The following is a 12,674-nucleotide window of genomic DNA, read 5'->3' on the forward strand; positions in this document are numbered from 1 at the left end:
TGTTTCTGGAGTACCACAGATGGGAAACCTCTAATGCACTTCAAAGCTGACTCATCTTAATTCAGTACAAGAACAGAATAATTTGTCTTTCAACTGTGAATTTACTTTTCTCATCTCTGTGAGTATTATGTAGGTAGGTACAAAAAGTTATCCAGGTGCAAACTGAAGCAGCTGCAATACTGTTTACAAAAAAATTCTTATTGGAGTCCTGCCTTGACCTAAAATCAGAGCATGCTGTCACAGAAGTTCTCACAGAACCATGGAGGTGGGAAGACACCTCTGAGGTCATCCAGTCAAACTGCTCTGCTGAAAGCAAGGTCACCTTGAGCTCATTGCCCAGGACCATATCCAGTCATGTTTTGAGTATCTTCAAGGTTGGAAGCCCCTCAACCTCTCTGGACAGTTTCTTCCAGTATTTGATAACTGTCAGAGTGAGGAAGTTTTTTCTTACGTTTAAATGGAATTTCTTGTGTTTCATTTTGTGTCCATTGCCTCCCATCCTTTGGGGACCACTGAAGAGGAGCCTGTTTCCTATCTTCTTTGCACCCTCTCTTGAGGTGTAGATAAGATCCCCCCCGAAGCCCCTCTTCTCCAGGCTGAACAGACCTAGCTTTCTGACTTGGCTCATGGGTGAGATGCTCCATTCCCTCAGTCTCTGTGGCTCTTTGTTGGTCTCTCTCCAGTTCATCCATGTCTGTCCTGTGCTGGGGAGCCCTGGACTGAACCAAACATTCCTCATGTGTCTCGCCAGTGCTCACTAGAGGGGGAGAATCACCTCCCTGAGCCTGCTGGCGATGCTCTTCCCAATGCAGCCCAGGAGGCTGCTGGCCTTCCTTGTTGGAAGGGTGCTTTGCTGGGTCATGCTCAACTCTGTGTCCACCAGGACTCCCAAATCCTTTTCTGCCACAGTGCTTTCCAGTCTTTTGGCTGCCAGCACTGGGGCATGGGGATGTTCCTTTCCAGGGAAGGGCCGTGCATTTCTTTTGAACATCAGCAGTAAGCTTGAAGAGGAATTAATAATGGCAAACAGTTATGGTGCTGATTACAATGCAGTTCTCTCACTGATTGGGGAGCAGAGATGATTATTTGATACTTTTTACATAAAATACCTGTATAAAATTTTGTGCTTTCTCAGAATGTGTAAATGGGTTATACATAAAAATATTTTCATGAAAGGTATGTAGTTGGAAAGAATTTAAACTGCTTGGATTATATAGTCCCTCTGAACAGTGCATTAGGAGTTATTCCATTATTGCACTAATTGACTGTGAAACCATTGCTCAACACCCAAGTCATTCAGTCTATCAAGATCTTTCGTCTCTGTTTAGATGTCTGGCTGTTACAAGTGCTTTTCATTACTCTATCAACCAGCATCCTTTAATTATTTTATGAAATTACGCTTCTGCTGGAATGGAAGCTTACCTCTGAGCCGATTATAAAACTGATGCCTCAGAACAAATGTGCAGTAAAGGTTTTTTTTTTTCCTCCAGGAAATTTAAAATTAGAAATCCCTAAGCGTTCTGTGTTGCAATTAAGTTCTATCCAGCTGTTGCTGGTACCTTCTAGCAGCTAGTTAGCTGGTTTTTATCTGTGTTACTCAAATTGGGATAGCATGGTCATTTAAGAGCTGATCATAAGCAGTGCAGCAAAAGTCGAGTTCTTTTGATTTGTCTGGACTTTATAAAGCTTAGTAACACTTTGCTGTAGAAATTCAAAAGGCTTTGTTGTTTTCAAAGGAGGGCAGAATATAATGCCATGTATCAGTGCTGCAGACACTGGGGATGGGGTTTGCTCAGCATGCTCTGGGGGGGCACGTCAGCTGCAAATTAGAGAGAATACCTAGGGATCAAATGTTTGTGCCTGCTCTGTCCTTAGCGCTCTCTGTGTCAGCTTTAAAGCATTTACTTTTCAGTTGATACCCTGAACCTGCATCTTGTAGTTGTAGAATACAATAAGAAGTAAATGTTGATGCTTTGGTCATTAAATAACTTGAGACCCAACTGGAATGCTAGAGTCAAAGTGATTTTATCTCATGTGTGTGTTTTTCTTGCATATTTTGACACTAGTTTTCTTCTGTTTATTGCTAAACCAAATGAAAATTATTTTACTGGCTTTGAGAACATTTTAGCAATCCTGCTCTGGAGCAGCTGATTTTTAGTTAGTCAGAATATGGGCTGAACCCCATTGAAGGCAGAGTGCTAAAGTTTAGGCGATTTCATAAAGAAAAATAGCAGCAAAAGATCTTGGCATTTTTAATGTTTTTCCACAAATGATTTATTCTTTGCTGATCTAAGTATGATGTGAAAAAAAGTTTCATTTCAAACATATACACAACACTGAATTTTCCCAACTTTAGCAAGCCTGTGTACTATATCTGAAACGTGCTAGCGAAGAGTTTGTGTATGCAATAGACATGGAAGCTATTGGAGTCACCCGTTTCTACAAGAAACAAAACCAAAACAAAAAGCACCAAACAAAGGGGAAAAAACCACAACAAAAACACAAAAACCCCACCAGTATGGTTTTTTTCTTATCCATCTTATGTTAAAGAGCATAGAAAAGGAGGATGGCCATCTTGCACAGAAATGTTTACACATGCTAACTGGATTACCAAGTTGTTTGTTTGTGTTCTGTTGGCATTAGGTGACCCAGTTAATACAGAGTTATCCGTAGGGGTGGGAGGAGATGCTTGCTACAGAGGGAGGCCTGTGACTACATCAGGAAAGCTTAAGCTTGATTAAATAACCCATTGCTGCTCTCCTTTCCCATCACTTTCCAGCTCCACCAATGAACCACTGTCACAGTTCTAGGTCAGTGACATTGTGAGCTCCATGGTCTGGACATATGGACAGCCCCACAAGCTTTCTCTTCCTCTCCCTGCCTCCTTGCAATTTCTTCCTAGTGATGGCTTTTTTTCAATGCATTGGGTTTACAATGGATTGCTTTATTAAAGCATTGTCTGACACTGGGGATACATCATGGAAATGACAACTTAGAACAATTTGTAGTGTGCCATAAATCAAGTAATCCTATGGGAGGAGCAGCTGGCAAGGTGTGGGGTAGAAAGTGGCTGCTGAGAAAGCCAGGGCAAAATCCCTCTGGAACTGGTGAACTGCCAGCTCAGAGCTGGGTGCCTACTGGATTAGGGCTGTCTCCTGTGTGGCTCAGGCTTCAGAGCCAGCAGCATTTGAGGAGGATGGCATGGAGCCTGTCAGCACATTTGGACAACTGTGCTTTGCTCTTTGTAGGAAACAGTGATGAATGTGGGTGCTGCCAAGCAGGACCTCTGAGTCACATGCCTGCTTAATAAGTCAAACCAAATAGGCCAGAGAGAGGCTGGGTTTCTGTTTTGTCTTCTTAACCAAACCAGTTTCTCTATTAGATGTCTGTCCAGTACATCTCAAATGTATTCCTTGTTGGAGGGACTAAGGAAAAGGGCGAGTCAGAGTGCAGTGCTTGTGGGAGCTGCGGCAGGGGGAGAGCTGTGAGCCAGGCACTTGTGTATGGGCTGAGCGACTGCATCAAACAGCCAGCATCAAGAGGTGGAAGATGGAGAGGCAGAGCAAGGCGTGAGGAGTTGGCTGGGAGGTTCCTGTGAAGGCACTGCAAACCCCTTCACACAACTGTTCCTCTGCTGTGGCATTTATGTGCCAAGTCACTGCAGAAAAAGAGTCTCTGTACGCACCCGTTACTTGCCATTTTTGCTGATGAAGATGTTGCTCCATATTCTTCTGGCAGATTTGCAGTGCAAGTAATTAAAAAGAAATAGGAAAATCTAAGGAGATCAAAACACATCTGGTCGCTGTGGCCAGCTGTGAGTTCACCAATGGGTTTAATTCTGCTCTGAGTTTCAGTGCCCTTGTCTCAGGGGTGGTTTACATTTAAAAATGAGAAAAGCACAGATGCAGTTTAGCTGAGTTTATTTCAGCTCTGTCTTTCTCCAGGGAAATTGAGGATAGCTATGTATGTTAAGTAATGGGCTGGGGGCACGCTCTCTTAATGGCACATTTTTTTTAAGCTGAAAGCTGCTCAGATCTAAGGGAACTTTATATTATTGGTTTGATGTTGTTTATTTTGGTTTTAGAGTTACCTCACTCTCAGTAGCAAACTCAGATTGGTAGGAAATGTGGTTTTTCCTTCCCCAAGGTATAACAGCAGTGGAATTTCCTCTACTGTCATCTTGAAGTAAGAGAGAGGATGGACGGCTGTAAAATCAATAACTGTGTTTCCTATTCCTGCCTATTAATCAGGTTAATAGGAATGCATTTATTATGGAGATCAATCTTGTTTATTGTTTACTTATTTATTGTGGTTTTCAGGTGCTGCTAAATCCAGTCCAGCTTCTAAACCAGGATCAACACCTTCTCGCCCATCTTCAGCAAAAAAAGCTGCACCAAGCGGCTCGGCATCCAAATCAGACAAAGATTTGGAAACTCAAGTCATACAGCTCAGTGAACAGGTAAATTTGCTTTAGGCACAAAAGTAGATGCATTCATTGTCACAGGCAGGCATGAAATCTAATATTGTCTTCTGATGAATGATGCTCTCCAGAATTACAAAGGGACAAAAGTGGAAATAGCTAAGCTGGAAAGAAAAAAAATAAAAGAGATTTATTGTAAAAAATAATGTCTGGCAGAGGTGACTGATGTTTGCCAGTATTTTTAAATTATGATTTTAGGAGAGACAGGTATGTCTTGCTGAAGTATGATAATTTCATTAGATGTTGAAATATATCTTTTATTTCACTTGGATAGGAAAAATCCAGATAGTGTCTTTGCTCTGGTGTATTACAAATTTGAAAGAAATCATTTAATGTGCCATTGTGGAGAAAACAAGCCTGTTTGCAATACCAAGGTGTTAATAGATTTGCAGCTAAATTGAGACTAGAGCACTGTGCTCTGCTTTCTGGAAGGAAGGTGTTAAGAAGCTAACACACCATTTTCATTTAATAAAGCATCGATATTTCTGTAATGTTAGGAATGTAAGGGCTTCATTTCTGTTCATGCTCTGGAACTTTACACCATTCTCTCATTTCTGGACTGCAAGAGTGCCTGCACTGGACAAGAATAAATACCTGTATCTGATTTAAGACTGTGCTGTCAGAATGGTGTAAATGCCACTACTATAAATGAGGCCTGATCTGTGTATTTGTCCTTGGTGAGGGAAGATGGAAAGGAAAAAACTCAGAGTTTGAGCTGCCTGGCAGCTGTATTGAAGAAGCAATTGTTATTCTGGATCAAGTATAATTTTCCACAATTAAGGGCATTTCAGTTTCAGACTTTCATTGACCTGGTCAGCAAAGATTTCAGTTTGCTGGGGCACTGTTTGCAAGTTCTTGATCAGTTATACACTGAAAGGTGGTGGATGGATAGCCACATCCCAAACACAGCATTCTGCAGATTGAGAGTATCATTCTGAGCAGCAGAGAGCACAACAGGGTCCACCAGCCCTCCAAATGGACTCTAGATTGGTGCTGTAACACAACAGTTTTTAAATGTTGCACAGGGAATGGATATATATATTTTTTTTTAATGGAATCTTTTTTGTTTGATCAATGTCAAGCAGAGTTCAAACGTCAGCTTAATGCCACTTAAACCGTGACATTTGTACTCAGAAGTCAGAATGTGTTTGCTTCAGGAAGGAAGAGTTGGTTGGCATCTGAGCAACATCAAAATATTTGATCTTTACTGCAATAGACAGTCATTATCACATCCACTGCTAACATATTCCTAGCACGTTCCATGTGTGAAAACCTTAAGCTTTATATACAGATTACCCCGAAGGAAAAACTGATGATTTCTTCCATCACCAAAGAGAAGAAAAAATTCTGAGGATTTGAAAAACTGATTCTTTAATAGCTAGTTTTTAAGAAACATCATCTAGCTAGAATGGTCTGGAAGGCTTTTTTTTAAATGCTGACAGCATTTGGTATCTCATTTCCCACTAATGGATACTTGTAAACCATGGGCATATTACACGAGCCAAAAAAGCTCTGCTGCAAGCAGCTCTGAGCCAGGTTCTCCTGACCCCCAGTGTGAACATGATGGAAGAGCCAAATTGCCTGGTTTTTACTACTCTACAGCAGTTGTGGAGATGAGGGCAGTGGCCACCATTACCCAGTTTCTGTCTTGATTATGAGTAAGAAGTGCTGAATTGTGTCTTGGATATCATGGTCCTATGTGGCTGTAATAGTTTTTTCATCCCTTTCATGGATAGCAGCCAAGGGAGATGGAAACATCTGAACTTGCATGCAATTTGTAGCAGAAAAGTTTAATTAGTGGGGATGTCTGTACACTCTGTTTTACCATAGTGCAGCTTAATGAGCTATTTGCAATAATTGTAAGCCATCCCTAACATTTGCCAGTTTAATGGCTCCCAACAATCCTAAAGTTTCTCTTAAAATCATCTTCGAACTGTGACAGTAAATTAAACTCCAGAGTGAAATTCTAAGGACTGTCACTCTGTACTGGGACTTGATTACCCATAGCATTAAAATAACAAAGTGGTCCCTGTTGTGTCTTTGGTCTGTGCCAACTACTGCTCTCCTGAAGAGTGTCTGAGTGCAGCTGAGATGACAACACAAACCAGGGGCCATTACATACAGAGAAGGGACTTTTACATATGGAGAGTGGTCCCAGGAACTACTAGCTGTGTGTAGTTTCTGAAAACAGCACCATCATGGCTTTTTGCCTACAGTTGTGCTTAATCTGCAGCCTGGCTCTGCAGCTCTGTGAGTATTCATGCTAGCAGTAAGTGCCATCAGAGAGAAGACCAGTCCGTAAGAACTGCTGCCTTTGCACCCATTACCTGGGTTGCAGAGGGTTATTACTTTTGGTCCAGAAACAGAAACATGAGAGTTGATGTGAGCTCTTCCTCAAGTGTCAGCCTTTTGGCAAGTTCATGGAAGGAAAAAGTGGGATGCAGATGTGCAAAGTATCTGAAGAAATACGGATTCACATGGCCCAGACAGGTAGCTGGTGTGTAACTGAAGGAAAGCATGTCTGGTTTGGTTATAACAATGGTTACTGTATACAGTAGCTGATTAACTCCCTGCAAATGTACATCGTTTAATGATTTTGTTTCTTTAAGCAGTGTGAATGTGATAGAATGAAAACAGGAGAATGTCTTCATACTAAATAGGTCAGAAGGGGAGATGGTCTAAGCTATTAGCTGCCAGTTTTTCAGCTGAAGTTCGTAGTTTTCCCAAGCTGTAGCAAGCACAGAGAAGAGATCTGGAAGCAGTTACATTCTTGTTCTGGTTGGATGCAGGCATTGCTCTCAAGCAATATGCTGTGGCAGTTCCAGAAGGCACATCCTAAGTATGAGGTCTTTATCTATAAACCAGAATATTGTAAACTCTTGTTTCATTTTGCTATTCCTACTTTTGTCAAAAAATAGTTAATTTTAAGGTGACTGGTCATTATATCCATCATGGATTCAAACTATCAAGGGAAGACTTGAGTGTCACACTCAGGCAGCTGGTTAGAAATGAATTAGTACATAAATGAGATGCTCTGAGATCCTGCTCTGCTAACAGGTCAGTTCTGCTGCTGGATGCCTTGAGAGTGCAATCAAAGGTCAGAAGAAGGTATCACTAACTCAGCAGTCATGGAAAAACAAACTGAAAGGATTTAGTAGGCTGTCAAAGCATTATTTGAACTCTGCTGATATTTTTACTAGTGAAGGAAATCAGTTAACTTGCAGTAGAACTGGCAGCACAGAAATTTCTATTAAATTGTATCAGTTCACTGAAATGTAGTCTGATAAGATTTAATTTATTTAGCATGTTTTATTTAGAGAATCATTTGTATAATTGCGGGCTCTAAAATGTGAATGCTAATTTGGCTGTAATTGGATGTGATTGGGGTCAGTGTGTTTACTGTAGACAGCTTCATCTGTGATTATTTCTGTTGGTTTTTATACTGCTGTCCTCCAAGTTTCCAGGCCACTTTGATGTTATCCTGATCGTGAATACCCCGATAGACAGAAGTTTATATGTCATGCTACCACAGAGCTGTTCTTTTGAAAATACATATGTGTAAAAATATATCGCAACATGTCGTGATTTATACAAAGCCTAATCATTAACAGCTACGTTGCCCATGAATTATTTGCAGCAGTCCTAGTGGTGAAATTGAGGCTGACAGTGTAGCTTGAAGACTCCTGTGAACAAGGTTGCAAAGAGAAAGGTACTTGGCATTTGAGAGAATTTGTTGGTAGAAACAGCACATCAGCCAGAGCAGGGAGCCTGAGGTGCAGCCAGTCATGGCAGCAGAGTGCTGAAACACAGGTCTGCAAAATCTGGTAAGTGGGGAGGCAGAACAGGAGACGTGGAAAACCAGCACATCAATACCACATTTGTAACTAGAGGACCTTCTAATTTCCTAACTAGACTATTTCCCTTTATGAGCGCTTCTGCTAGCTCTGTGTATTTTTAGGCAAGGAGATACTGTAGGTTTCCCAACAACGATACATTAATCCAGGCAAAATAATGCAAGTACTGAGCTGAACGTTTTATTAGTTGCCACTACATGACACTGCTGGCAGCCTAGTTAGGAGACACAGCTTAGGTAGCCCTGATTTCTGAACTGCTGCTTTGGGCTTCAGTATAAAATAGTGCTGAGAAAGTTGACCTTTAAGGATCAAGGTTAAGATGTATCCAGAGGGAGTAATGGCAGAGCCTGATCTACTGTTATCTAATGGGGTATGGTTCAATTTAGCACTGAAGAAAGAAAATTGGACTTCATTTTAAGCTATAAAATTGAATATGTATTTAAGATTGTTTAGCATACAAAATTTTAGACTGAGTTGTTTTGTCTGCAGTGTACCTCAAAACTGATGCATCATGTCTTGGTTTATATGCAGGTACATTCATTAAAACTTGCACTTGAAGGCGTGGAGAAGGAAAGGGATTTCTACTTTGGCAAATTAAGGGAGATTGAACTTCTCTGCCAAGAACACGGGGGAGAGAATAATGACCTTGTCAATCGGCTAATGGAAGTCCTTTATGCTTCAGATGAACACGTAAGTTGAAGCTTAATGGTTTTTATTTCAACAAACCATCTTAATTTTGTAAAATTTTATTGGTTTAGTATTGGGTCATATCCTGTATTTAGGCCAACAGAACTGTAGCAGCTAGGATTCCTGTGATTCCTCCCCAGAAAAGAAGTTTGTGTTTGCAATTGCAAACAACAGACTTTTTAGCTTGGGGAAAAGATTCAGGAGGTTGGTTGCTTTTCACTGCTTCAGTGGAGTTTTGCATTCTGGGTTTGCTGAGCTATATCTGAAAGGGGTGGGTCTGTGTCACAATTTTAAATTGATTTCATACGGTTCTGAGCCTTAGTTTTGTTTTTTTCATCTTCCCCCAATGTGCATGAAGTCTTTTATTCATGTCCTTTAACGTGTTGAAAATCACAGGAATTCTGGCAGAGGTGCAGTTCACTGTCTACAGCTGTGAACCTTCTCTGGCCCATGTGGCAGTGTTGGAGTATGTATGCTGCAGGTTGCCAAATACATGATTATAGCTCCAAAGATAATGCTCTTTAGCATTTTTTATCCTGTTGCTATAGGCAAAATTCTTCCTTGTGCAAACCAAATAATCCTCTATTAGCAAAATTTCAGAAGTGTATTGTCTGCAAGATTAAGCAAGAATCTCATTGCATCTTAGACTTAATGTTGTAGACACTGAACAAAGCAAGAAGCTGCAAAGGGTGCTGGTTAAATTCCTCAGAGACATTCAGGGATAATGATTCAGTGGAGATTTAGCTGAACTACTCCCATTCATGTTAGCTAAATCCCTGTATGGATTGTACTGACAATTGACCCTTCAGTCTCCAGCAGACGAAGGCTTTGGCTCCAGAGTGTACAAGCTTCAACTTAATCCCTTGGCAGCACTGTGGTACCATATCTGCTCCCAGAAAGCTGTTGCAGCAGTAGTCAGCTGACTTAGTTTTATATCAAACATAGTGCTGAGGGAACGACTAACTCAACATACTTTTTCTAAAAGAGGCTAATGTAGGGCATAAGTGTTTGAAAGTTAGGTGCAAGAGGACCACAAGTTTGAAGCTGACAGGTGCCACTGCTCAGATGAGAACTGACAAGGGAAAGAGGATTTCTTCAGCAGTGCAGGGTAAATGTTAGAGAGGAAAAGGAGGAGGAAACCATTATTTTCACAGGAATAAACAATGAGACAAATTTGCCAGGCATGTGATAACAGGGTAAAAGTGTTACATATATATAGCGGTCAGAGAAAATGTCTTCTGGATTCAAGAGCAGTGATTTATTTATAAAGCAAAGCCAGAAAAATCCCTCTTCTCCCCATACCCCTACCACATCTGTCTGTCTGTTGGCTTAAATAGCAGAGTGATTCCGCACCAAGGAATGCATTTGTTGCTTTTCCTTCTGCAGTTTTCCTTGCTGCAGAACATTACAAAATGTTCTACTTCAGTCCATTTCCCAGTGTTTTATCTACTTCTTCCCTCCAAGCCTTTCTCTGTTGAAATCATCATCCATGCCTGCATGTGAGCTACATACGACTGTGCTTTCATCTAAAATGTGGCTGCTGTTGGAGACTGGGCGTGTCACTGCAGCAGGAGAGCACTGCTCCTCCAGAGAGGAATACAGAGGCCATTCCTCACAATTTTTTGGTACCTTTTGGTGGGAGACTTGATCTCCTCAGCTTAACAGATGGACTGTGACTGCTGAGGAAAGACCCAAATGCATCAGCACTAAACCAAAGACTGTAGCTTAGTGCTGATTCAGATCCTGGCTACTGCTTGGTTTTGGACTTTACTCTCTTATTGCCCTGATTTGCCCTTCAGATCTGGGGTTTTTTTTTCTCTCTCTCTGTAATGAATTTGTCCCTAGTAAAATTCTTTATCTTGCAGTATTTTGCAGGTTAATCCCTTGGTAACAGCAGTTTGGCTTTCCCAGTCAGCCCACGAGGCTGTTAGGTGAATTGTGTGTAGAATGATTCAGAATGCAAGTATAGAGTTTAGTCCCTGATCATTCCCCAGCTGTTTGATTATTGTAATATTGCATTGAAGAGATTTTTATCAGGTTCATGTCTTGGGGTCGGGAGTGGGGTAATTATTTTTCTCAGAATTCCAGTTTATAGTGTAGTTTCAATCATGTCACTTCCTAAGCTTCTGTTTTGCTTAATTCAATAAGAACTAATTTTTTTAAGACTGAACACTTTTTTTTTTTTTTTTTTTTGCTTGATTTTGGTGAGTCTGAGCAGCACAAATATCAATCCAGTTGGGTTCCTTCTCTTTAGAGCCTCCCTTTTCTTTTCCCTCTTATGGTACTGCTTAAACCTCATCATTATGTCTCTGCTTAAGCAAGAGGGATCTTCTACTGTCATTTAACAAGTGGCTGACGAGCCTGTAATCCTTTGTAATTTTTAATTATGAATGGGTCATTTGTAATCCTTCTTCTCCATCAAGAACATCAAAGTTGCCAGAGAACAGTGCTCAAAAGGCTACATTTGAGTGATGGAGAGATGTGGCCCGTACTTTTCAAGCTCTCAGTGTGTAAAACACTTGTTCATGTGTTCATTAAAAGAGCTTCAGACTGATGGACAAGAAGAGGCTCTGTGTCTGGTTATGAAGCCCAGGGCTGTTTAGGTCTTGGCATAAAGCAGAAATGTAGGAAAGCTTTTGCTTTTGTTCACAGGCTGTTGTGGTTCAGTTCATGTAGAAGTTGGGAGCACTGTTCATGTGTGGTATCTCAGTTGCTCTGCTCAATTTCCCAGAGCAGTTGCTCAAAATGCAGCTGGTTTGGTAACTTTCTGCTCTAGCAGCTTCTATATCTGCTGCTACTTTTGAAAAAGGCCCTCACCGTCCCTAACATCAGGTTTTTGTAGTCAAACTCTTTCAGTCTACAGACACACCTGAATAGTTTGAGGCATATGGATCTAAGGGCCAAAAGAGAGCACCTCTCAACGTGGGAGACAGGGATGACCATGGTCATGTGGCTCAAGCCAGAAATAAATGCTCTAAATAGATCTTCCACTACTTTCCCTATTAGGGGATGCTGTTCAATGAGATTCTACAGTCCCAAAGTAATTGGACTCTTATGGTTCCCATTTCATGGATTTATACAAGCTGTACATACTCAGAAATGTGTTTCAAGTCTCAGAACAACTTCTGAGGTAGTTACATTATAAGATTCACTATTTCCATCAAAGATAAACTGGGCAAAATAGGGGCCACCACTTCTCTTCAGAGCTGTGGAGTAGATTCCACTCCCTGTGCTTAGAGGCTTTTCCTGTTTTACGAATGAGAGCAGAGCACGTAAACGACCCATAAAGTCTGCACAGGTGGGCTTTCTAATAGTGCATCCCATAAAGTCATCATGCACAGGGCCTGTGGGACATGTGTATTCCAGAGCAGGTCACCTCAGCACATAAGGAGGGTCAGGACAGATGGGGTTAAGGCAGCATCGCTCACTGTGGCTAAAGAAGCGTCAGTTTTCTCACCCCATGAGGCAGGGTCACGTTCTCACAGCTGTCAGCTCCTCTCTGTGAACCTCCTGTTCTCTGCACGTCCTGCACCCTTGCAGCCCATCACAGGAGCTGCAGTTTTTAGGTGCTGCTCACAAAGCTGTTTTGATGTGATGTACCTACTGTATGTAATAAGGGCATCATTTCCCCCAGGGGGCCAAAACATGCTCAA

At 41.4% G+C, this 12,674-nt stretch overlaps 1 protein-coding gene across 2 annotated transcripts in view; it reads left to right on the plus strand.

Moving 5' to 3' along the window:
- MAPRE2 (microtubule associated protein RP/EB family member 2) overlaps nucleotides 1-12,674 on the plus strand; it is a 58,234-nt gene that overhangs the window by 41,209 nt on the left and 4,351 nt on the right. For both annotated transcript variants that reach the window (XM_082291119.1, XM_082291120.1), the window contains exons 5-6: nucleotides 4,320-4,459; nucleotides 8,866-9,024. In XM_082291119.1, the coding sequence (XP_082147245.1) occupies nucleotides 4,320-4,459; nucleotides 8,866-9,024 (299 nt within the window). The remainder of the gene's footprint in view (nucleotides 1-4,319; nucleotides 4,460-8,865; nucleotides 9,025-12,674) is intronic.

Source organism: Coloeus monedula (assembly GCF_965178545.1).
Source record: "Coloeus monedula genome assembly, chromosome: 1".
Classification (NCBI taxonomy): domain Eukaryota; kingdom Metazoa; phylum Chordata; class Aves; order Passeriformes; family Corvidae; genus Coloeus; species Coloeus monedula.